Consider the following 23,746-nt stretch of genomic DNA (forward strand, 5'->3'; position numbering starts at 1 on the left):
AGTTGTATAGCTTGGGCTCTGTGTATGTTGCTAGGTTACCTTGCAGTTAAATGTACCATTGTAGGTGTGAGAATTAACCTTGACATATTGCAGCTTGGTTTTTTAAATAAATAAGTTTTTTCTATACTCTGCCCAACATGTACAGCTCAAAACATTACATTTATATAGCTTTTACTTAGATTACATGAGTCATATGGAGTTAAAGATTTACTAAGAGCTTGACTGGAGAATGAAGTTGCCCCAGCAGACCACCCAGGACTGTGTTGCAGCCTAGTTTGGGAACTCCTGCTCTAGGGGATGGAATTCTCAAAAGGTCTCATCCTACACAGAAACTGGGAGTTATGCAGCCTCACAGAGCAAGTTAGACATGATAGCATGGAGAAAGCTAGAGGATGGTGTTGATGTTTGAAGGAGTGGGCAAGGTGATGATGGATCAGTTTCATGTAGGTGTTTGATGGTACGGGGGGAAGATTGAGCTTTGTGAAACTCAATAGGTAGGGACACAACCAGAAATTTCCTAAGGAGGGGACCCAGGTTTCCTGCCACCTTGGCCCCCACCTATCTAGTTCTGGGCTCCTGCTTTCTGCTCCATCTTCATGGGCTGGAGATGTGAGGGCCTTTCAGCCTCTTCTCTAATTCTCTCCCTGCTACAACAGCGCTCCATCTCAAACTAGATCTCAGCTGAGAGCAGTGCTCCATTTCTGCTCCCCATCCCTGCAGAGGGGTTCTTGCTGGGATGGGTTCAGGGGACATGGTCTGCAAGCTCAACAGATCACAGTCCTATTGTGCAGGCTGCCCCACTCCCACCAGGAGCTTTACACACCAGGGCCATGGCACCACCTCAGTACCATCCCCAAAGGATGGGATGGGCGAGAACATCACTACACCGGACTGGGGCTACAGCCCCCCCTGCCACCACAGTACATGGGAGGGTGTGGTCTGAACTTTACCTAAATGGGGTAGTGCTCAAGGTCTTTCAATGGGGGCACAGCCCCCTTCTTCAAACTCCATATGGGGCACCCCCACATCACCCATGGGGGGAGCCATAGACCCCTGCAGTCTCAGCTTGTAAGACACCCCAGTCACAGTGCTCTTGGTCCATACCTCCCAGAGAGAGAGCTGGAGCACCAGCTGTCTCTGGGAGCAGTGATCTCAGCACCCATGAATTTGGAGTAGTGTTTATGAGCTGGGGGCTGAGGCCCCCCCCCCCCACACACACACTTTGTTGCACCCATCTATAGATGAGAGTGCCAGAGGCTGCTATAGGAGTAGTAGATGCTGTTATAGAGTAAGCAGCATTATATTGCCCCAGGTGAGTGAAGGTCTGCTCTTCTCATGGGAGTGGTACTAGAACTATTATCATACTAACAGAAGGGTTCCTGCTAAGATAAAAATTATGTCCAGTGTCCAAAGTTTGGTAGCTTCACCCAAGCCTAAAACTTGAGATTTCAGCAGAAAAAGGCTACAATAAATACTTCTATTTCCTGTAGGCTGCTCAGATTCTTCTGGAATCTGTTTACAAAAAATCTCATTACCTGAGCCTTAAAAAGACTTACAGGAACAGTCTTCATAGGGAAGTAACAGCAAGAGCAGGCTTGAATGAATCAGTTTGGGTTTGGTATTTCTCTAGCGGAACACACCAAGTCAAGGGGTGGTAGATAGAGTGAGGGAGTGAACTAAGAGCACACACTAGGTAGTCAGAATCCCTAGCTTCTGCCTCCAGTTCTGCCAGTGTGACCTTGGCACAGCCCAAGCATCTCCCTTTACCAGTGGTACAAGGCTATATTACCTATAGCCTGGCATAGAAACTACTTGTAAGGTACTTTGACCTTCAAGAAAAGGCTATGTGTTATTGCAAAATCTCCATGAATACTTGTCTCACTGGTTTTCGGTTCATGTGCTTCCAAATAAACCAATGCAAAGTAATCCTTCACCTCTGCTTTTCAACTGGAGTGAAATACAAACAAAGTTTAGACATAAAAATTACAAGAGGAGTCCTTTGAAAGACATTTGCAACTATTGCATTAGAAAGGGGGTGTCTTAGGCCCATCAAGAGGTAGATTAATGGAACCCTTGGTCAGTTACATAACCCATTGCAACAACCACCACGTATTTTTAACCTTTTATTAAGGGTGCAGGAAAGATAGTTAAAGCATTTGAAAATATTAAGACTTATTTTGACAAATTTCCTTGGTTTGTTTTTATATGGAAAACCCTGACAGGCTTTCAGAGAGTATTAGGGAAACACAGTTGAGAGGGTCTGGAATTAAGCAGATGGCTGAAGGTACACACACACAGAAAGGGACAAAAACAACAGCAGAGGTAGCAAATGAACCTTGTCTTTGATGACTCTTACTTGCAGCCTTACTGCTGGAGGAACAATACCCTGTCTTATCAGCCATTCTGGGCATGTCTGTATAGCAATTAAACATCATAGCGGGCCTGTGACAACTGACTCAGGCTCACAGGGCTTGGGCTATGCAGCGCTTCAGTTCCCGTGTAGATGCTCAGGCTAGAGCATAGGTTTTGGAATTCTTCCCCATCCCATAGTCCCAGAGGTTGACCTTCAGCCCAGAAGTCTACATTGTAGTTAAAACAGCCCTATAGCCCAAGCCCTAAGAGGCTGAGGCCTCGTCTACGCTACACAGTTAAGTCAATGTAAGGCAGCTTCAGTGATTTCAACTATAAAAGTGTCCTCCCACTTCTAGAATCTTTCAGCTAGTCATATCAACCCAGGGCTTTACCAGGAGTCTTGTAGACCCTTTAACAGTTTTTAATCTGAACAATTCAGCTCATAGCAGGCTTTGTCTTCAACTTTTGCTAACTTTTTTTAGTTTAAACAGGATGAGGGGGAAGTGTTACCTTAGAAAACAGAGCGCAGGGCCTGTGCACAAACACACCTCTTCCACTTACAAGGGTTAAAAAGCTTTCAATCCATTTCGGGTCCTCCAAGCAAGACCTTTAGCAAAAAGTAGGGTAAGACCAGACTTCTCGTTTTATCTTGCGCATCAAATGTAAAGAGCCAGGTATTTTACCCATTTTATGTCCTATTTTTGACTTCATACCATTTCCTACATCTAAAATGACATCTCATACAGTGGACTAGATGACCTTGTCAAATGCCATCTTTCACCTTGCTTTCTACAGCTGACCTCGTTGTAGCTGTTCCTGGCACGTCCCCTACCTTGAAATTATCAGAATTTAAAATTAGTATAATGCAGTTTTCAATCTAATCCCATTCTCTCCATTTTATAAATAGGTTTTAGAAAAAGGCTCAGTACAGGCATCTCAAGTTATATAAGGCACTTTGCAAAATTATGGCACTACCACATTTAACATTATCCTGATTATGTGCCAATGCACCATTAGACCCAGCTGCTTTTATTGAATTTTAGCTTCCTGAAATATTTCATGACACCATTAGCATGCAACATTTGTTGGCCCAAAAACATTTCCAGACTTGCTATGCTTTCATACGTATAAAGACCATTAAAATCCACTAGATACAAAGACAACTATCCTAGTAGCTTTAATTTTTAGTTTAATTTTAGTACTTCAGATCATTTTATTTACTAGCAAATCTTTAGAAAAAGGTTGACGTTATGTATAATTAGACTTAAAATAATTTTACTAAAGCAGACATTCAGCATTTTTTTTTAAAAAACTATATGGATCTGTAATAATGCATGAAGACAGTCACATTAACAAAGTGCTCCCAATTTGGATTCGCTGAACAGGTTTTTCTAATTCCATTTTGTCAGTACACATTACATCCAGTACTTTAAAGGGATTTTATTGCATGATTATCATTCACTCCACAAAGTCCTATTAATATGGCTAATACATCAAATCAAGATCGCAGATGCCAGTGCCAAAATGCATTTTTTGGTGCAGCTTAGAACTTCAGCAGAGGGGAATCGAGATTCTCTTTGTTTACTTCAGGACTCAGAGTGATAAGAGGAGAACTCAAATCTATTAACTGAAAGACAGAAATTAATGAAGTCACATAAGTTTTAGCTAGTATCTTGGCCAGACAAATAGTTAATCTACACAGAAGACTACTAGGAACAAAGGTAACTGCAGCCAATCACCCTAATTGTAGTGCAATTACTTCAAGAATGTCGGCAGAACTGTTAAGTCAAAGATTCTTTTCTTCAGGTGCCTGAAAAGAAACACCTATGCCACATTTAGATGTTCAATTCAGAGCCTCTGCTCAACTATAAAAATGTAATTATAGCACCCGGATGCACCAGATGTGCTAGGTGCCATACAAAAGAAGTCTGCCCCAAAGACTTCCATCCGAGGTATCAAAGAATGCTTGTCTATCAGGATCGAATTAGCTCCCAAGCTTAAAAAAAGTCAGACCTATTTTACTTGATATTGATTTCTAGTTTTCTTGCTACACTAAGAATTCATGCAAAAAACACACAAAGACTGAGTCTTCGGGCTAAAGTCTTTTGTGAATTAGATGTTGTAACAGTGAACATCACACCACCTAACTTTTAGGAGCTTAGGAGAAAGTTAAAAAAAAAATCACTGGGATTCATAGTCAGAATTAGGTACTCAGGTTTCCTGTACAAAACAAAGAGAGGAGCTGCCTAAGAATCGGATTCACAAAAGCCAGGATGGTAGGTCACTCCCCTCCTCAGATAGCCATTGGGAGATGCCAGAGAGATTAATGCGTCCTTCCTGTCCCCCCTCCCCTCACTGTGACAGTCTGCATCCCAATATTCACCCTTTTTACAAAGCTATAATGGATTTTATACAAAGGATGCCTTGTGAGGTATCATTTGAAAACTCATATGCTGACCATTATGTTGCAACGTTGTATGTAAAGTTATAAGATTCTATTGTATAGCATTACTGAGACATATTCCAGGTTTAGAAAAGCAGGCACAAACCGGTTCCTCAAAGACAAAAGGCAAACTGAAGCGTTAGCCAAGTATCAACAAAATCAAATGGACTATCATTTGGTTAAGCAGCCATTCTTGGGCAAGAAAAAGTGTCTGAATGAGAAATTTCCATCTTGGCAAATAAACAGCTAGAAGTTCACATCTCCACAGACTTTCGGTTTCCTGAACCCCAGCTGGAGATGATCCTCAAAGAATTTTTACAGAAAGCTATAAAAATGGGGAACGGATGCCCCAAAGGCTCTCTCTCCCCCTTCATCTCTACTCATGGCATCGACAACACTTGAAGGACAAAGGAAGCATCACTGGATTGGGGAAGGATTCACCTAATAGGACTGCAAGAACATGTGGTGAGAGAAACCTTTTGCTTTGAATTCACTTACCTGTTAGGTATTAGTTGTGTTTTACCTTTTATTTCTTTGTAACCAATTCTGACTTTTATGCCTCATTAATTGTAATCATTTAAAATTTATCTTTCCGTAGATATTCTGTAGTTGTATTATCTAAACCAGTGTGTTTGAATTTAAATATCTGGGAAACACCATTTGAGAGAACAAGATTTGTTCATATGTTTTCTATTAATGAAATGACAGATTTTATATGAGCTTGTATTGTACTGCCCAGCCCCTTCTGGACACCACACACATTTCTGAGGGCAAATCCGGGACTAAGAGCTTGCTGGTGTTGCCCTGCAATGTGATTCATAGCACTCATATAATACATTGTTAGAGGGGAGAAATAACTATTCTACATACAAAACAACGAGAGTTCTGTGGCACCTTAAAGACTAACAAATTTATTTGGGCATAAGCTGTTGTGGGCAGAAACCCACTTCGTCAGATGCATGATGCAAGTGGATTTCTGCCCACAAAAGCTTATGCCCCAGTAAATTTGTTCGTCCTTAAGGTGCCACAGAACTCTGTGTTTTGCTGAAAACAGACTAACACGGCTATCCCTCTGGAACTATTCTACATACAATTTTTTTTTGCACTATTTTTATGCATTTACCGAAACAAACAATTGAGATAAGATTGGGATACCTTACCTGTCCTATCACAGTAGGTTTTAGTGGAATAGCTTTATTCACTTCTGGAGTATTTGAAAGGTCAATGAGAGGTCGACTTTCACATTTCAAAGCAGTGATGGGAGTTTCATCTATTCCAATATCTACCAGCAAGACCTAAAAATAGTAAATAGTTTATTTTCCTCTATTTATTGTGCTTCCTTCAAAAGAATGTAGGCGAGTCAGTTATTGACTTACAGGAAAAAGCCACAAAAAGCATCACTCTTAGTTTTGTAGATTATATGTAGACCATCCTAAAAGTAAGGCAGCATGGTGTGGTGGATCTGGAGATAGAAACTCCACATTTTCATCCTAAATCTGCCAGTGACAATGTGGTTTAAAGGAAGTCACTTAACTTCAGTGTCCATTTTCCATTTGAGAGACAAGAATGCTCCTCACAGAAATGAGATGGTAAAATGCTAAATCATATTTGAAAAATATTCTCAAGTTTCATATTTCAGTTTTTAAATTCAGTTTTAACCATCTACTTACAATTGTGACTTGATGACATTTTGACAAAGAAACAGTTCTGCAAGATTACTAGCTTTACTGATACTGATCCAATTTGATTGTCATTATCCAGTATTTACATACACCAACCACAGCAAATTTCCAGCATTCAGTAAACAGGATACTAGAGAAAATAACTAATGTACAATGAACAGTCATTAGTTTGGTCTATGCCTGACATCTCCAAACAAGTTGATGTTTCAGCCAGTATTAGTTTAGACTTTTTTATCAGGACAGTTCTCTACAGACATTCAATACTGTTCAAAAAAAGGTATTCTACATAACTGCAACTGGAATTACTCCACATGGTATTGTGTTTCATGACTGGATTCATAGATACTCAAGGGCTTCCCAGTGCAGATAACTGGGAGTACATATTTAAATTTGACCTGCAATTATTTGTGCAGGTGACTTTGAAATTAGTTTTCCAGAAACATTTATCCCAATGAAAAAAGTAGTCCAGTGGTATGTATGATAAGCAAACACTAGAGGGTGCATGTATGCTTAGATCTAGTTCACTTAAAAATTTGAGAAAGTTATTAGTTAGCAAACAGCTCACATTTTCATGCAGTTCACTCAATGGCAACTTTTATAAGAGGGAAAAATTGATTCAGTTTACCTACCTCATTAATTTGTGCTCCCTCTGCTGGCTGTTTTTGTATTTCAGTCTCCTCTTGTATTTCATTCTGTACTATTTCTGAGGTCTTTTCTGGTGAAAAGACAAGTGTAAGAGGTAACATAGGTGCAGGAGATAAGTCATCATCTTCAAATGATGACATTTGTGTCTTGGTTTCCTTTGCCTGTTTAGAACTGGGGGAAAGTAAATGTTGACAAGCATTTAAGAGGTGTTCATTAATCATTACTATTAAAAAGTATAAACAAGGTAAGGTTCATGTCATTTAGCTGCCCTACAAAAGCTAGAGTGCCGTTTGTTTGCTTTATTTCTCTCCATTTTGTGTGTACCCTCAGTCTGAAAGTAAGGTCTTATTTATTCATTATTCTAAAGCATGCTAGGCACCCCAGATAACAAAAAGACACTATTCCTGCTCTAAGGAATTACAATTTAAATAGACAAGTCAAAGTTGTCTACAGTGTACAAGCAAAATAGGCAATCCATATTTGGTGGATAGTTTTAGGATACCACATTTGAAAATTTTCAGTTAAGTTTCTGGAAGCTTACGCAGAGACTGCTGTACCAGAGAAATGCTGATACTGCATGTCACTGAATTGGTTCAGTCCAATCCCTGGTGAAGGGAAAAACAAAGGGACCAACTGTTAAGCTTGCAACTTCGGAATCCTCCAATCAGGAGGATAATGGGAAAGGGGATGATTTCCAGAAGAAAGAGCGTTTTGGACTTGTAGCTTGAGGAAGTAATGGAACAGTGTGCCTATTTGACATCTCTCACACAATTATACTGGAACAAAAAGGTTTTATTCGGGCACAACATGAAATATAAGGTTAAATTTTACTCTCTGGTACCAGCACCTGACAAGATTGCCATAAATACTAATTTAAGCTGTATATATAGAGCTTATGAAAAAGATGACAGCTATGGAGAAGACTGCATCCTCTACACAGAACAGGTACAGAATGGGCAGCACCACCACAAGATTCTCCATGCTGCCTAGCCACTGTCTCAACTATGACATGGAAAGACCACCTCTTGGAGCAAGAATAGTTCGGTCTTAATACAATCCTTGGCCTCTTCTAAAGGATCCCAGATTTTATAATGGTGACAGCATAAGATTGGTCAACACCTTAAAGTGTAACTTGTTAAACAACAGTAGATCATTTGACTTAACTGCTTGCTTGCTTTTCTTATCTAGAAATTATCACGTTTATATCCTGCATTATCTTTCACATAGCTGAAAGCGTCATTGTGTTGGAACACAAAGTTACTTCTGCAATTATTTTCTATTCAGTGTGTCAAGTAAGAGGCCTGTAAGGAGCAGAATTCCTCAGATACAAGTTCTATGATGCACATAATTCAAGTTGATTCATAGTAGTTTAAAGATGTGGCCAAGTAATGGATTAAGATGTGCTTATCTTCACTAGTTTTACAAGAGAGTCTAACATTACCCTCTGCGTTTAGGGATTTAGACAAACCAAACCATGTTAGAGAATTAAGTTGGAAAGAGCCATCAAGTATAGCTGTGTTATTTTGCTAGTTAGCTGAGCATGCTTCTACTCAACAGTACACGAAATCACTTACAGGATAGCTAAGGTACAGTGTCTGAACATCTGAGATGAAACCCTTCCCCCACTGAAGTCAATGGGAGTTAATAGACAAATAGGGCCACGTTACACCCGTGGTATCTTACCCAGCTCCAAGAGTCCTTTTGGTGGACACACTGGAGACTTGACGAACAGACATAAAATGTGGAGAGGAGACAGATCTTGGCATAGTTTTAGGAGTCATTTTTGGAATTCCTGAGATATGACGACTGGTGGGTGTAGGCAGAGCAGAATGTTTTATACTGGCTGGAGTAATTACAATGGACCTGGAACTAGGAGAAGAGTTCTGCAAAGCCTTGTCTTCTGAGGGTCTGACAGGACTACAGACAGCTACACCGCTAGAGGAAAACATGCAAAATACATTTAACTGGAAGCTTTCAGAAATTTGTTACAACTTCATTATGAAAACTACTTAAACAGAAATAATATAAAACAGACTTACGAACAAACAGTTTGGAAAGTGTTAGGATAACTAAACCTAAACATTAAAAGTGGATTGCTGTATTACGCTGGAGCTGGTTACAACATCATTGTTAAGGATCAGTTACAGATTTCTGTTATCAGACGTTTTAAAGCTTCACTTTATGAAAATTCCAGATTAGTTTGAGACAGAAGAGGAAGCAGAGCACTCAATGTAACAGAATCTTGAAGTGTAGTTCTAACAGTGAACAGATATGTGAAAACAGCCCTCAATAGATTTGCTTCCTGAGTATATGCAGAGCTGACTATTTTAAAAACAAAAACAAAAACAAAAAAAACAAAAAAAAACCCCAAACAAACACCACCTCATTAGCAGTGCAGAAGTATCTCTGCTATTTGAGAGCTGATTTTATTCCCTTGAACATCAGAACTGTCAATGAATTCCAGTTAGGTCTTAATGTTGCCCAATCCTAGGAGAGCCAAACTGATTTTCACATCCCAGGGTGAGTTTTAATATTTTTACTTGTGGAAAGGCAGAATAATCTGGAAGTCACCAGGAGAATATAGAAATCTCAGTTATTGTAAAAAAAATCCAGGACTGCACTTTTAAAATTCAGGTTACATAGTTATTCGGTACAACATTCTCAAAAGGTAGATATACTTAAGAGAACATGCAAGTGACCTGTTCAGTTCTAATTACTGCTTTACCTTCCAAATGTGCCACAAGATAATAGCCTGATTGGCTCCATTACTTTTGATGATATATTTTCTGGTGATGTACCTAAGAAAAAATATTAATAGATAATAACAGTAACTATATTAGTTTAGGTTTCAACTATAACACTTTCAAATCACATGATTCATTCCATCCCAACAGCTTTGGAACAATATACAAATAAAGATAAATTTCACTCTTGGCACATAGTGGGAGGAGTGTTCAGGGAAATTTAATTTTAACAGCCAAGTTAACACAGAGAAGCCTTCAAAAATGTGTGCTTACCTCCACATCTCTTAGGGGCCTTAATCTGATTTGCAGGTGTGAATATAACTTTAGAGTTGGCTTTTGGGCATGTGTTTCCTTTTGCCACACTTCCATCTTTATTCTGCTGAGATATCTTCTGCAGATTAGGAACTGAGCCCAGTCTCTGAATTCCACTGGCTAGAGTTTGGGATCCTGTCACAGAAGCTGAAGACTTGGCTACATTCCCAGCAGTAGATATTTTGGGAGTACTGGCTGATCTTATTTGCTTGCAGGACACATCAGAATGGACAGCTTGCACAGATGATACTCTGATAGGTCTAACCAGAGCCAGTCTCTTCGTACTAGATGAAAGTTTGGAGCTGGTCACAGAAATTTTTGAAGACACACTTGATTTAGCTGAAAAATAGAAAGCTAATAGTTACACTTCTGAATTGCTACTGGTTTCTCCCTCAACTGGTTACAAGGCATATTTAACTAATTACAAGAGATTCTAAGTATATGCAAGTGCAGCTGAAGAGATGAAAACATTATGCAGTGATTTGTGATAGGTGTTAAAGCATCTGAACTTTTTAGTTTTTACAATTTAAAAGTTTCAAAATTTTCCACTTTTTAAACCAGTAGTTTTGAAACTCTAGAAGGCCAAAAACTGTAGGAAAAGTCTACAAAGAGGTTATTGGTCTTTGATGTTTCAGAAAAGTCACCTTGACACAATTAAGAATGTCAACTTCCAGGTCAACTGAAGCAAGAAGAGTAAGGTATTTTGAGAGGCATTTAAATATGCCTTCTTTATAGTTATATTTAAGTATAAATTGCATTTTCAACAGTTGGCCCAGGTACCTGAAATAGATATTTTAAAGGAAAGTCAATGAAGTCTCCTTACCTATGCTAGTTAAGGGTATTTAAAAGTTATAATTTAAAAAAGTTAAGTTTCAATATGCTATTTATTCACTTCAAATCTTAGTTTTTCAATTAGACTAATTGGTTTTGCCTTTGTTTAGGCAATTTCTAGTCATTTGCATTATTAACACATGTTGCAAATCCATCCTGAAAATACTTAAAACTTTTCCCCATTGAATTAAAGCTTTATTAAACTTATTACGCATAGATTATTACAAGACAAGTTTTTACAAAAACTAAATTTGCAGCTAAGTGCTCCTTTACCACAGGGTAAGTGTAAGTAGTGTGGACCTGTTTTAGGCTCTGGGCAAAAAGTAAGCTACAACAAGCTTAGCATAGTATTTTCTAAACCCTTTAAAGGAAGTGTATTATTGAATAGGTTTCCTAGACATAGTGTAAGGGTCATATAGGTGCCACAGCCAACAGAAGTGAACAATCTCTAAAAACAAAGTATTAAACTTCTGAATCATTGGAGCATGGGAACAGTGTCCTCCAATAGTACAGTTTTGCATTATATTTCCCAATAGTGACTTCCTTATTATCTGTACGGTTTTATATTGTTGACAGGGCTAGTTGTTTTGTTCTTCCTGTCAAGGCTCTACATAGTTCATCTCTGGTCACTCACCATTCTCTTTGGACCCTCGACCCTGCCATTCCTCCCCCCAAAACACAATTTAGTTTTCTCAAAGACCTCAGTGTTTTCTCATTCAGGCCACTACACTTGAAGTGTTTCCCCAATCATGTATGCCAAAAAAACTTCCTTCTCCTCACTTCTTCAAACAGTGGTCCTTTTAGTTCACAAGAAATTAGGAGCATGTGTTCCTCTCCCACTTTCACTGAGCAACTGAGGGCAGAGACTCATTTTGTTTGGGATAAATAAGTAGTTTAGCCACATATATTATCCATATACTTCTTCAAGTCGATTTTTGGTTCATTTTAAAGATATCAGTTTCTTATTAAAGATTGGGTCAATCGCTTTACAGAGGTCACATTTTATGCCAGAAGTAGATCTGATTATATCCTGCAGGTTTACTAATGAATTTAGTAATATTACAAAATTTATTTTACCTCCCCCCCCACTCACAAAATCACATGGGATATAAATAAGATGGGTCACAAGTCTAAAATAATTGTTAAGGTACAGTGCATTTTATCATCATCTTGGATTACTACAGAAGATATAACAGCATATGCAAGTTAAGTCTAGGGAAAAACTACGACTTAATACTAATTAAGTTGGGCAGCAGTGTGATTTCTAGGGTTTTGTCATTAATTTTAACAAGAAATACAGCCTGCCTACATGTATTAAAAACAGAGTACACAACTACAAGTAGGGACAGAGAACAGAGCCATGGCACTCGTTTGTTTAGTGTAAAAAGCCAATACAGAAGTTGAAAACAGGAAGTTCAGAAAGGCATCCAGCTCTTGACACTCATCAGGTGGAACAATAGCTGTTTCTATTTTCATGATAAGCAAATGTTTAAATACAAAATCATGTTAGAGATTTGTGCTTTAGTCATATTTTACAATGGATCAATAAGCTATTGTTTTCCACTGTCCATTTCTAATAAGTCCTTATAAAGCTTTGACTACAGTGTGATATTACTATTTGAGTTTGCAATGGAGTAAAATTTTACTGTTAAACTTAGGGCTTGGGTGGGGGGACGCAGGGAGAACAGGGCTTGAATAATTGACAGACTTTCCCATCCCCCCCTTTCTCTACTTCATGTTTTTTGTTCTCTAAATGAGATGTTATTTCAGGCATTTAGAGGTTCTTGTGGCTACACATAATTCTAACCAGAAAAGAACCATTCATGAACTTTAAAAAAAAATTAAGTAGTCATCACTGAGAAGCCTACCGGGTAATTGTGTTAGAACCTAGTTTGTAGATATTAGCCTCATCGATGCTAAAGTCTGGTTTAATTCAAGTGCTACAAGTCAAGCCTACATGAAGTTTTATTCACCTGTTCACAACCCCAAAGAGACAAGGTGGGTGACATAATATCTTTTATTGAACCAACTTCTGTTGGTGGAAAGTACACAGAGCTCTATGTGGCTTGAGATCTTACACCTTCTTGGTTCAATGGAAGATATTACCTCACCTACCTTGTCTTTCATATCCTGGGACCAAAACAGTTACAATATTACAAACTCCACCCTAAACACAGCCTAGAGTTCTGAAGCAGCAAGAAATACAGACAGCACCCAACACATTTTGGAACCCACAGGTAAATAAATCCGCATTAGTTACTTTAAGTTTGAAGTGATTTGTATGCTGCATCTCTGCTAATTATTACCATTTCCCCCTATAGGAGAGACAGACAAACTTGAATTCAAACTGGAGTTCATGCTGGAAATGGACGATGACGATGAAGAGGAGGTGTTCCTTCTTAGAGGACCATTAACTGCACTAGGAGGTTTTAACTGTGTCTTCCTTAACCCAAGCTGTGAAAAAAGAAATCTAATTTATTTAACTGCCCAAAAGACAGTAAGCAAGCACATCATCATTTTCATCAGTTAGTTTTCTACATCATTCTGCATTATTGTTCTCCGAGTTCAGTTGTCCCAGGGAAAAATTCTATAATCCTGTTTTAAAATGCCGAAGTTACAGTAAAAAGATTGGTGGGAAACAAAACAAAAAAACAAACAAAAAAAAAAAAGCAACACATTTTTATGGTACTAACTTCTTATGTAGAACTGGAATAGGCTAGGTCTGGCAAATTGACTGTTAACTCTGTGGTGTCCTCTCTTCCTCAAGCTGAAGTATATCCTTAAAATGGTTTCTTTAAGTATGTAGAAATGATTAATGGGACAGTAAACTGGAATGCTATTTTTGAGATGCTAGGCATCTTCCTCCCCACTGCCCTCCAATATCCCATGTTATTATAATTCTTATATTAGGGACCGTGATTGAGCAAGTTGGACTGTTATAACTAAGACTGGTCCATTAGTGTCAGATTTGGTGAGAATAGCCAATATTTAATTTACGTGTATCCACTGCCAATAGATCAGGCTCCTTGTGGGTGGGGAGGGGGAATCAGCATAGGTAATATTAAAGGGGCATGCAATGTTATATAAGTTTTTTAAATATTGAGAAACTATATTCCACAGGTTAGCCCCATTCTTGGTAGATATGAGTACTTAGCTGTAGTGCTATGGTTCCTAGAATCTGACTTCTGATGTAAACAGAGTCACTGCTATTCTGTTCGCATGCTACAAAAATGACTCTTTCCAAGTAGCATAGTAGGTAACCATAAAGAGTGAAGACTGATGCACAAGCCTCCTACGAGATCTATTATCTACATTTCCCTGCCCCAAGAATTGCAATTGTAGAATAGAAGCTTTACCTTGAATCCATCATAAGACAAAGACTATGTCATTAAATCGAAGTCCAAAGGCTAGGTTTGTCATTTCCATTTTTATATATATAAGTCACCAGTACTCTATGAATATTTTCACTATGTGGTCATATTAACACTTGCCATTACCTTGCTTTGTGCAGGAAGAACTCGCTTGTCTTGTAATGATGAGCTGCCATTGAATGATGAGTCACATACATCTGAAGCAACACTGGATTTGTCCGAAAGAAGGTCTTCAGATGACCCCAAACTGTTCAAGTGTTTTTTCCCTGGTTTTGGCTGTAAGATTCAATTTTTAAATTTAATTTGAAAGCTATTAGGATTTCAGTAGCTCTGAAGATTTTGTATAAGCTGGTTTATTCAGTAACGCATATTTGTATACCAGCCAACAGAAAAGCATATTGCATCTACCAATATGTGGTTTGCTAGGCATTAAAAATCCCAAGTTTTCAACTTATTTAGACTCTATATTAGTTAAATCCAGCATAGACTAACTTAAACTCTATTTTCCCATTTATTGAAATTGGCTTTAATTTAGTTTCTATGGGCTCTTTCAGTTCATGCTCATCCCCAGACACTGCAGTGGCTGTTACCTATTTTAAGGCAGGCAGGTCCCTCATTTGTAGGCATAATGTAATGCAAACACAAACACTTCTTTCCAGTAACCCAGAGGATTCTTCCCTGATTGACTCCAACAGCTAGACATGACAATTGTAGACTGCACAGCCCATGAGTCTATTCCAATTAGTATCTGAGGGGGCCACACTGCCAGCAGGAATATCAAAGCTATGGGAGGGGAGACAAAGGGGAAGTAAGGAGCACTCTAGAGAAGTTCTCCCACCCCTTGCCTATGGTCAAGGTTCCTCACCCTCCTGCTCAGGAGAAGGGAGCCAACATCCTCCTCCTCCTCCGTGGTGCCCATAGAGAGGAGGAATCTCTTGCTGGTTGCATAGCCCTAGATAAGCCTAGACTTTCTCTTAAACAAACTAGGGAAATACAACCTAGATGGCGCTACTATAAAGTGGGTGCAAGGCTGGTTGGAAAACCATTCCCAGAGAGTAATCATCAATGGTTCACAGACATGCTGGAAGGGCATAATGAGTGGGGTTCTTCAGGGATCAGTTCTGGGTCTGGTTCTGTTCAATATTTTAATCAATTATTTAGATAAGTGTACTCTCTATGCCATTAAGTTTGCAGATGATACCAAGCTGGGAGTGGTTGCAAGTGCTTTGGAGGATAGGATTGTAATTCAGAATGATCTAGACAAACTGGAGGTAAATAGGATGAAATTCAATAAGGACAAATGCAAAATACTCCACTTAGGAAGGAATAATCAGTTGCACGCATACAAAATAGGAAATGACTGCCTAGGAAGGAATACGACAGAAAGGGATCTGGGGGATCATAGTGGACCACAAGCTAAATCTGAGTCAACAGTGTAATGCTGTTGCAAAAAAAGCAAACATCATTCTGGAATATATTAGCAGGAGTGTTGTAAGTAAGACATGAAGTAATTCTTCCACTCTACTCCACTAATTAGGCCTCAGCTGGAGTATTGTGTCCAGTTCTGGGCGCCACATTTCAGGAAAGATGTGGACAACTTGGAGAAAGTGCAGAGAAGAGCAACAAAAATGATTAAAGGTCTAGAAAGCATGACCTATGAGGCAAGACTGAAAGACCTGAGTTTGTTTAGTCTGGAGAAGAGAAGACAGAGGGGACATGACAACAGCTTTCAAGTACATAAAAGGTTGTTACAAGGAGGGAGAAAAATTGTTGTTCTTAACCTCTGAAGACAGGACAAGCAGCAAGGGGCTTAAACTGCAGCAAGGGAGGTTTCGGTTGAATATTAGGAAAAACTTCCTAATTGTCAGGGTGGTTAATCACTGGAAAATTGCCTAAGGGGGTTGTGGAATCGCCATCATTGGAGATTTTTAAGAGCAAGTTAGACAAATACCTGTCAGGGATGGTCTAGATATTACTTAGTCCTGCCATTAGTGCAGCGGACTGGACTAGATGACCTCTCGAGGTCCCTTCTAGCCGTATGATTCTATGAAGGGGAAGGAAAGAAAAACCAACATGGACAGGGCATATGTACATGGCAGATGATTAATACAGCTATCACTCCCCTAACCTATAAGAGCAGCTCTTTAGTGTACTGCTGCATAGCTAGGTCCTCCTTAGTCTTACATAGTTGGCTAACCATGCCCTCGATAGGAAAGCCAGTGCGTGAACAGCACGTGGCCTTTGAAGGTGTGTACCAAGACTAGAAAGTGTTATTACTGCCATATCTGCAGAGCTGTGCCTATTATCAATTTTGAAGAGAGCTTAAAGTAAGTAAAGAACCTGTTGGCACTTAAATCTCCAAAGACAGCAATAATTTTACCAGAGGGATGACACAATAAGTACTTAAATAGGAGTCAAGAACATCAGCAAGCATTAAATGTAAAAACCAAAATTCAGTCAATTGAGGAAAAAAAACAAACAAACACCCAGTGACTTCTTAATGCAGTTCTAGCCACAACTTTAACAACTACTATTCCACTAGCACTGGTATAACAAGTTCAAGGTTAAACTGAAGGCATATTTTTAACATTTGCCAGCCCCTTGTGTAGTTTCCTATTTTGAGGTTCTCTCAAACAGTGGAGAGATGCATTAAAAAAGAAGGTTGTTAAAAGCTTGCAGGGGATTTAAACACTCCATTATCTCAAGACAACCATGGTTTTTGTTGAGCATTAAGTTGTTCAGAAGAAAATTCTTTACCTTTTCTAATGTTAGCTGATTGCGTTTTCCAAGAGCAGATGAAAAGTTAGTCTGCAATTTGCTTATTGACTTTTTATTCTTTTCATTAGTTTGCGATTCTTGGAGTAGAGGTGAAACAAATATTTTAGGAGATTTATGGATTTTAACAGGACTAGATGTGTTTGGAGGCGTTTGAAGGGCACATGTTTTGTTAACTCCTGTCACAGTTAACGCTGAATGTTTCTGAAATGAAGGTGGCAGCTGACAAACTGGGCTGTCCCACACACAGTAGGTCTCCCTTTTAATAGCCCTGGGGCTTTTTTCTAGGTTTCCTTTTTGAAAGATTTTTAGTTTTGACTTGGATTCTTGCACAAATTTTTCTATACCCTTGGATTTTGGTCCTTCTGATTGAGTGATTTTGTTCTGTTCACTTTTGTTGCCAGTTTCGAGCTGCAGTGCTAACAAGTGAGCTTCTTTAAAAATTTCCACAAATTTCTCTCCAGTAGGAGGACTCCACATAAGCTTATCATCAGTGGTTCTGGAGATCTCTTCTTCAGCACCTTTAGTTGCTTCAATACTGACAGCAATGCATTTTTCTTTGTGTCCAAGAGGTCCAACAAAAACTTCATCTTCATTTCCACTGTAAGACAGACATGATAATCAGATGTTGTAAAAATCCTTTGCACTGCAAATATGTATTTGCCGTTAAACACTTAGCTTACCTTGCAGGAGACAGTGAAAGGTCAAAATCAAATTTTTCATCAGTTAGAAGGAGAAAGTCTGAAAGTATAACAATCTCATTAATTGTGACTATTGCTGTAGTTACAAGGACTTACACAATATAATTTGCATTGCAGTATGTTTATAACTACACTGCCATTTAGCATGAGCAGCATATCCTATAGCCCAGGGGTTAAGGCACTCACCTGAGAGGTGGCTGATCCTGTTCAAATCCCTTTTCCTCCTCAGGTGGATGGAATGACTTGGACTGTGGGTCGCCCACCTCCTAACCACTGGGCTAAGAGTTAGGCATTCTTTTGCCTAACTGACCTCTCTCCTATCTTCCTCCCAGGGTGGATAAAAATCAATGATTTTTTTTTAAATTGGACTTAAATTTAATTTGGATTTTTTTTTAAATCCATCAATAAAATACTAAATTTCTCTCTCGTTTAAAAAATAAGTTACAATTAAATCTCATCACAAACATGCTAAACCTACACTTATAATCTCATAAAAATGAGATAATGGCTCTAGTCTGCCCAGCCTAACTACCAGCTCTTGCTTCTTGAAAGTTCTGGGCTTTCAGTTTCTCTTCCTCAGCTGACTAAAGTCAGATGTGCAAAGAAAGATAGGCTGGATAGGATTGTTGTTGAATTGGATAGCATTGTTAAAGAGGAACATAGAGGATATGCTCAGTATGTTTAAGGCTATGGATATAGGCTTCAGTAAACTTCAGAGAAATTGTTGCTTCATTGCTGATGCTGTCGAAATTTGGAAGGCTCGTCAAGAGACATTGAAGAAAGAAATACCTCACCAGAAAGTTAAACTGCAGGAAATGAAGAAGCAAATGGATCAAGCATTAACCACCTCATTTTCTTGTGAACAGTCTCAACCCCAAATACAAAGGTAGATGCCTAACTTCTGAAGATGATGCTGCCATGGGCATCTCAAAATCACTTCTCAGTTATGCCAGTCATAATAAATTTCAGGGCTGGAGCGGACCCATTTAAATAGTACATTTACTGATGATGTTTTGAACAAAGTCACTCCCCTGAATTGGTGGAAATCATTAGCCAGGCACCTTGAAATGGAATTCCTTCAATTGCTAAGCCTACTTTTCACAGCAGTAGCTTCCTCTGCAGGTAGAGAGAATATTTTTATCATTTGATATCATTCATTCAAAGCTAAGAAATTGACTGGGAGTTGAAAAAGCAGGAAAACTCATTTCTGTTTCAGTCTATCAATACAAATGACAGTGGGAGTGGGGATGATGAGAGTTGTAGAAGTTTTAAGGACAGCGTACGTTTAGTGTTGTGATGACTTGTCTGTTAGAGTTAATAAAATTTGAAAATTAAAAAAAAAAAGTTTAAGGACAGCCATCAGCTGGCAACTCAGGAGACTGCTACAATTGCAAATGTGAAACATTTATGTAACATTTAAGATTTAGTTTAATAAAACAGAAGTGCTATTGTGTTTGTGATTTAGTTCTTACCATTCCTAATGTACTGCTGCGGCATCCGCAGCTTGACACAAGTAATGAGTATTATGTACTATTTCCTAAATTAATAAAAATCAAGTTATCTAAAAAATTACACAAAGCATACCCTCCTAGATGTTGTAAAATGCTGTACTGAGTTTTAAATTAACATGTTTTAGTGATCAGATTTGCACCATTGTTTAAGAAATATGTGAAGAAGTATCAGTGGGAAACTTGATTTGAATCAATGATTTTCTTTTGGTGATTTAAATCATGATTTAAATCAGTCCACCCTGTTTCCTCCAGATTAGTGCATTGCATTGGAGTTTAAGCGTCTGGTTGCCTGGAGTAAGGCTCCAGTGCTCATGCTGAGAGGCAGAAAAAACAGGCACTTAGGGAACTTTTACTGAAAAAATGAACTCAGTTGGCACCTACAAGCACCTAAAGGGTTTGGTGGCAGCTGAGCAGAGGTTCTATGAATCCCATGCAGGGCCGTATTATCCATTAGGCACAATAGGCACAGTGCCTAGGGCCTACGAAACTTTCAGGGCCTACGAAAAATCTCTTTATATATCATTTTTTATTTTTATTTAAAAAAATATTTATTAATAGCTTAAAATCAAATTAGTTATTTCAGTCGAGGGGCCTACGAAGGCAAGTGTGCCTAGGGCCTACAAATGTCTTAAAACACACCTGATCCCATTGGGGCCTGATTCTGGGATTTAGGTGCCAAAAGTGGCAGTTAGGAACCTAAGTGCTCTTGTGAATCTAGCCCTTACATGCTAAAGTGATAAGTGCCTAAGATAGAGACATGGGAATCTGAAGAAGAGGAGCAGCAGAAACCTCCGGCCAAGGATGGTGTGTGGCAAGAGGGAATAAACATATAATGTAGGCCTGCATGAGAGCGTGACTTTCTCCAGTCATTCAATGGAACATGTGAAGGAACAGAAGAAGCAAGGACACAGCTGAAGGGGTTAGAAGGACCAATGAGAATGACAAGTATGTCAAGCATCAGGTATTCACATCAGTTAACAAGGAAGTTAAGCTGATGGATGACAAACTCTGGGATGTGGGAAAGAAGAAATTGCTAGGGCAGACTTCAGAGTAGAAACAGGAGGGAGATTACAATGCCGCCACCACCACACATAGCAAAGACTACCAGAGTTTCAAGGAACTCTTATAGAGGTCTGCAGAAAATCATTAAGATCTAACTAGTGGGAGACAGCAGGCCTTCCATGAAAGCACTACTTACACACCAGGTTATGGAAGAGATGCAACAGAGTCATTGATTTAAATAATTAGAACACATGGGGTACGTCTGCACTGCAGTTGGAGGTAGAATTTCCAACTCAGGTAGACATACATGCTCTATCTTTGACTGAGCTAGCATGCTAAAAACAGCTGTGTAGCCGTAGCAGCCCAGACTAGTTGCCCGAGTGCAAGCCTGTACAAGACCTTATGTATGTATTTGGGCAGCTAGCCTGTGCTGCTGCCTGCACCACTGTGACTATGCTGCTATTTTTAGCCTGCTATCTCAGTCACAGCTAGCATTTGTATGTAGCTGTATGTATGTATGTAGCTGTACCAAAAGTAGCTCAGGCTTGTATATCTCTAGATAAAAGTTATAATAAGATAGTTAAACAATGGTTTTCCACCTACCATTGTTCTTGGAAACATCCAGTTTTTCTTCAGCCATATTACTTGACCAGCCTACTGACATTTCCTTTCCTTCCTCCATATTGTCTGCAAAATAAGATAGTTCAAAAAGAGTCTCAAAAATTTAATTTTGCAGGCATTTTTTGAAGGTACAGGAATCAACTTGCTACAAGGTTTGCATTTAGGGAATCACATATAGGTGCAGTTTAATGAAGTGCAAACTCTGAAATCCATAACTTCAAAGAGCTGGATCAATTAACTTCAACTAGAGCCCAGCAAATGACTGCAAGGCTCATAAATTCTGCAAATCTCAAGTCTCCCTTCTCTTCAAATGAGATGGTGTTGAAGAACTCACAAGTACACTGGTGGGGGCTCTGTGAAACAAAGCTCCAAGCCTAGCACACAGATCAGAATTCACCAAAGTTGCCCCTAATCACTTTTATCTCCAGTACAGAAACGTATGTTGAAACTATTCATGCAATCTAAGTAGCTTCCTTGGGTTACCTAGGTGGATATTAGTACTAAGTACCATGGTACTTTAATATTAAGTCTATTGTTAAAAACGTATGTTGTAGTGAAAGCTAAATCAAGCCAGCCTCTCCACATTCAAGATGACATCTGGTCCATTTAATAGAAGATGGGAACACTCCTTTAGTTCTGTGGGAAGAGGCAGCAAATGTATCTGTCAGTTAAGCAAAGTAAGTGAGAATCGGCCCCGGCCTAGCAGAATTTACACACTGGTCACGGCTCACTTACAAGCAGTTTCCCCAGGGTGTAAAGAAATCGCCGAGATCGCTAACTTCACAGCGATCCCACGCTCCTGGGCCCAGCCCCATGGGGACTCGAGCAGTTCTAACAGCGGTTACGACAAACAGCGCCGTGAAGTCCATACCCGCTAACTCGCAGCTGCTGCGTCCCCCACACCGGGCTGCCTTCGCAAGCCCCTTCGTCCCACCCGGGGGAGGGGGGGGGGGAGAACGGCCTGCCTCCGACCCGCTCCTGAGCCCATGCGGGGCTCCCCCGGCCCTTCTCCCCGACCTGGAGCCTCCCCACACCCTCTCATCCCCCCCCGGCTCCATACAGCCCCCCTGGCCACCCTCACCCCAAGACCGTCCCGCCGACGCTGCTGCGCTGGGCAGCTCCGGGTCACTGCCGTGAGTCGCCGGCCGGCCGCGCGCGCGGTGCAAACTGCAAACCTGGCGGGCCTGCACCACCCCCCGTTGGCTTCCCGAAAGGGAACCGGCGCGCACCGGCACATTTGAATTACTCGCGGCCAGGCCAGGGGCGCGACGTCGAACTGTCACACCAGATTGAGCGTCCTCATTGGTAGGTTTAAAAACGGGATTGCAGCCTCGTGACCCACGGCGACGACATTCGGGTGGCGGCGCGAGAAGAACCCAATGCATTGTGGGACTTGTAGTTCGGAGAGGGGAATGCTGTGTCCCTCCTCCTGGCCCTAGTTTCCTTCAGGCTCCCCCAAGAGTAAAGTTCCCTCGTCCCCACCCCAGCCAGCACCAGAGCGAGGCGCTCGCCACTTTCCCTCCACCTTAGGTCCGGCCCCTAGTGACGGTGTAGCCGCTCTGCTGAACCCGAGTCTTTCTTTGCCCGCTTCTTTGTCCTAACAGCTTCCTGCCCCCACAAGTGAGGCTTTGCGGGCAGGCCTGGTACTCTGAGGGCCTCGCTGGCCCTGCTGCCCATTTTCGTCCTCCCTCCAGGTCAGCCTGCCCCAGGCGTGAGGGGCCAGGGCACAGTCTGCCCGGTTTCTAGACTAGGCCTGTGAGGAGACAGTGCTTCACCTGCAGTGCAAGTCCCATGCAGTGGGACAGGCTCCTGCTGCATCATGGCCCATCCATGGCCTCAGTCCTAGTGGACAGGAGACTACATGACAGTAGCCCCCGCCACATAGTGCTGGCACTATGTGGCAATCAAGCTGCTGAGAGGAAGAGTGGGCTAGTGGTCAGGGTGCAGCCAGGGACTCTGCTGCAAAGGCTCTGCTCTGCTCTGCTCTGGGGCATGCTTCCTGTGGGACCTTGGGCAAGTCACTTAGCGTCTCTGTTCACTGTTGGTGAAATGAGGGTAACAGTAGCCCCCTACCTCCCTGGTGTGACCTGTGAATAAATACATTACAGATGCTTCAGTGCTCAGATGGTATGGTAATGGAGGCAACATAATGACTATAAGAGTGAAAAATGGGTCAAATAGATCAGCATCTTTCAGTGGTACTGCATTTACTAAAACAAAACCCCTTTAAATGGTGTTTCCACTGAGCATAGCTCTGTATTGGAGGTAAGGCTCCCCAGGGATCACATTTTGCTTATTGAACTGCATAAGGCCACAAGTGATGTACATCCAGTATTTTATCAAGCAGATCCCACAAAAGCATCCCCTTACCTTGGTTGTGGATGCTGCATAAAGGAGGGGTGAATGACTGGGGAATCTATTCACTGAGGTTCCACTCGGCACAACAGAGGGGCAAGTTGTAAGGGAGGATATTATGGCTTCCCAATACTCTCGGTACAGCTGTGCTACCCTAGCCCTTGTGTATGCCAGTTAGCAGTAGTCCACAAGTGGCAACTTTTGAAATCTGGAGCACAGCTGTAGATGTGTCTCTTCCTCACTTTGCTACTGAAACGTTCCCCATGCTGGGGCTGGATGAACGAGATGACACAAACAATGCCTTTCTACAAGCTGAAAGTTTCCCCCATGTCTGGGAAATGAGTCAACTGGCCAAATCTGATGGATTTCTGCCCTAATCCTTGGACTCCAGCATCAGTCTC

At 40.5% G+C, this 23,746-nt stretch overlaps 1 protein-coding gene across 2 annotated transcripts; it reads right to left on the reverse strand.

Moving 5' to 3' along the window:
* Window positions 1-1,952: 1,952 nt before the first annotated feature.
* GTSE1 (G2 and S-phase expressed 1) lies at window positions 1,953-22,254 on the reverse strand. 2 transcript variants are annotated; one of them, XM_067564406.1, is made up of 12 exons: window positions 22,220-22,254; window positions 20,973-21,056; window positions 17,839-17,896; window positions 17,138-17,756; window positions 14,507-14,656; window positions 13,316-13,463; window positions 10,140-10,517; window positions 9,848-9,920; window positions 8,806-9,057; window positions 7,107-7,293; window positions 5,956-6,090; window positions 1,953-3,979 (listed from the first exon to the last, which is right to left on the reverse strand). In XM_067564406.1, the coding sequence occupies exons 2-12, from the start codon at window positions 21,049-21,051 to the stop codon at window positions 3,896-3,898; spliced, it is 2,163 nt and encodes a 720-aa protein (XP_067420507.1). In that variant the 5' UTR covers window positions 21,052-21,056; window positions 22,220-22,254; the 3' UTR covers window positions 1,953-3,895. The 2 variants fall into 2 exon arrangements, with proteins under 2 accessions (XP_067420507.1, XP_067420506.1); XM_067564405.1 differs by having other exon boundaries at window positions 22,072-22,251.
* Window positions 22,255-23,746: the final 1,492 nt, after the last annotated feature.

Source organism: Emydura macquarii, unplaced genomic scaffold (genome assembly GCF_026122565.2).
Source record: "Emydura macquarii macquarii isolate MOO-44397 ecotype Brisbane River unplaced genomic scaffold, CSIRO-AGI_Emac_v2 contig_2636, whole genome shotgun sequence".
Lineage (NCBI taxonomy): Eukaryota > Metazoa > Chordata > Testudines > Chelidae > Emydura > Emydura macquarii.

What these genes read in the sequence shown, in the direction of transcription:
- GTSE1 (XM_067564406.1), bottom strand. Translation starts at nt 21,051, where the DNA reads ATGGAGGAAGGAAAGGAAATGTCAGTAGGCTGGTCAAGTAATATGGCT. An exon ending in ATCAGCTAACATTAGAAAAG is followed by an intron (nt 14,657 to 17,137) that starts GTAAAGAATTTT and finishes TGAATCTTACAG; the next exon opens with CCAAAACCAGGGAAAAAACA. An exon ending in CTCTCCTATAGGGGGAAATG is followed by an intron (nt 10,518 to 13,315) that starts GTAATAATTAGC and finishes TCTATTTTTCAG; the next exon opens with CTAAATCAAGTGTGTCTTCA.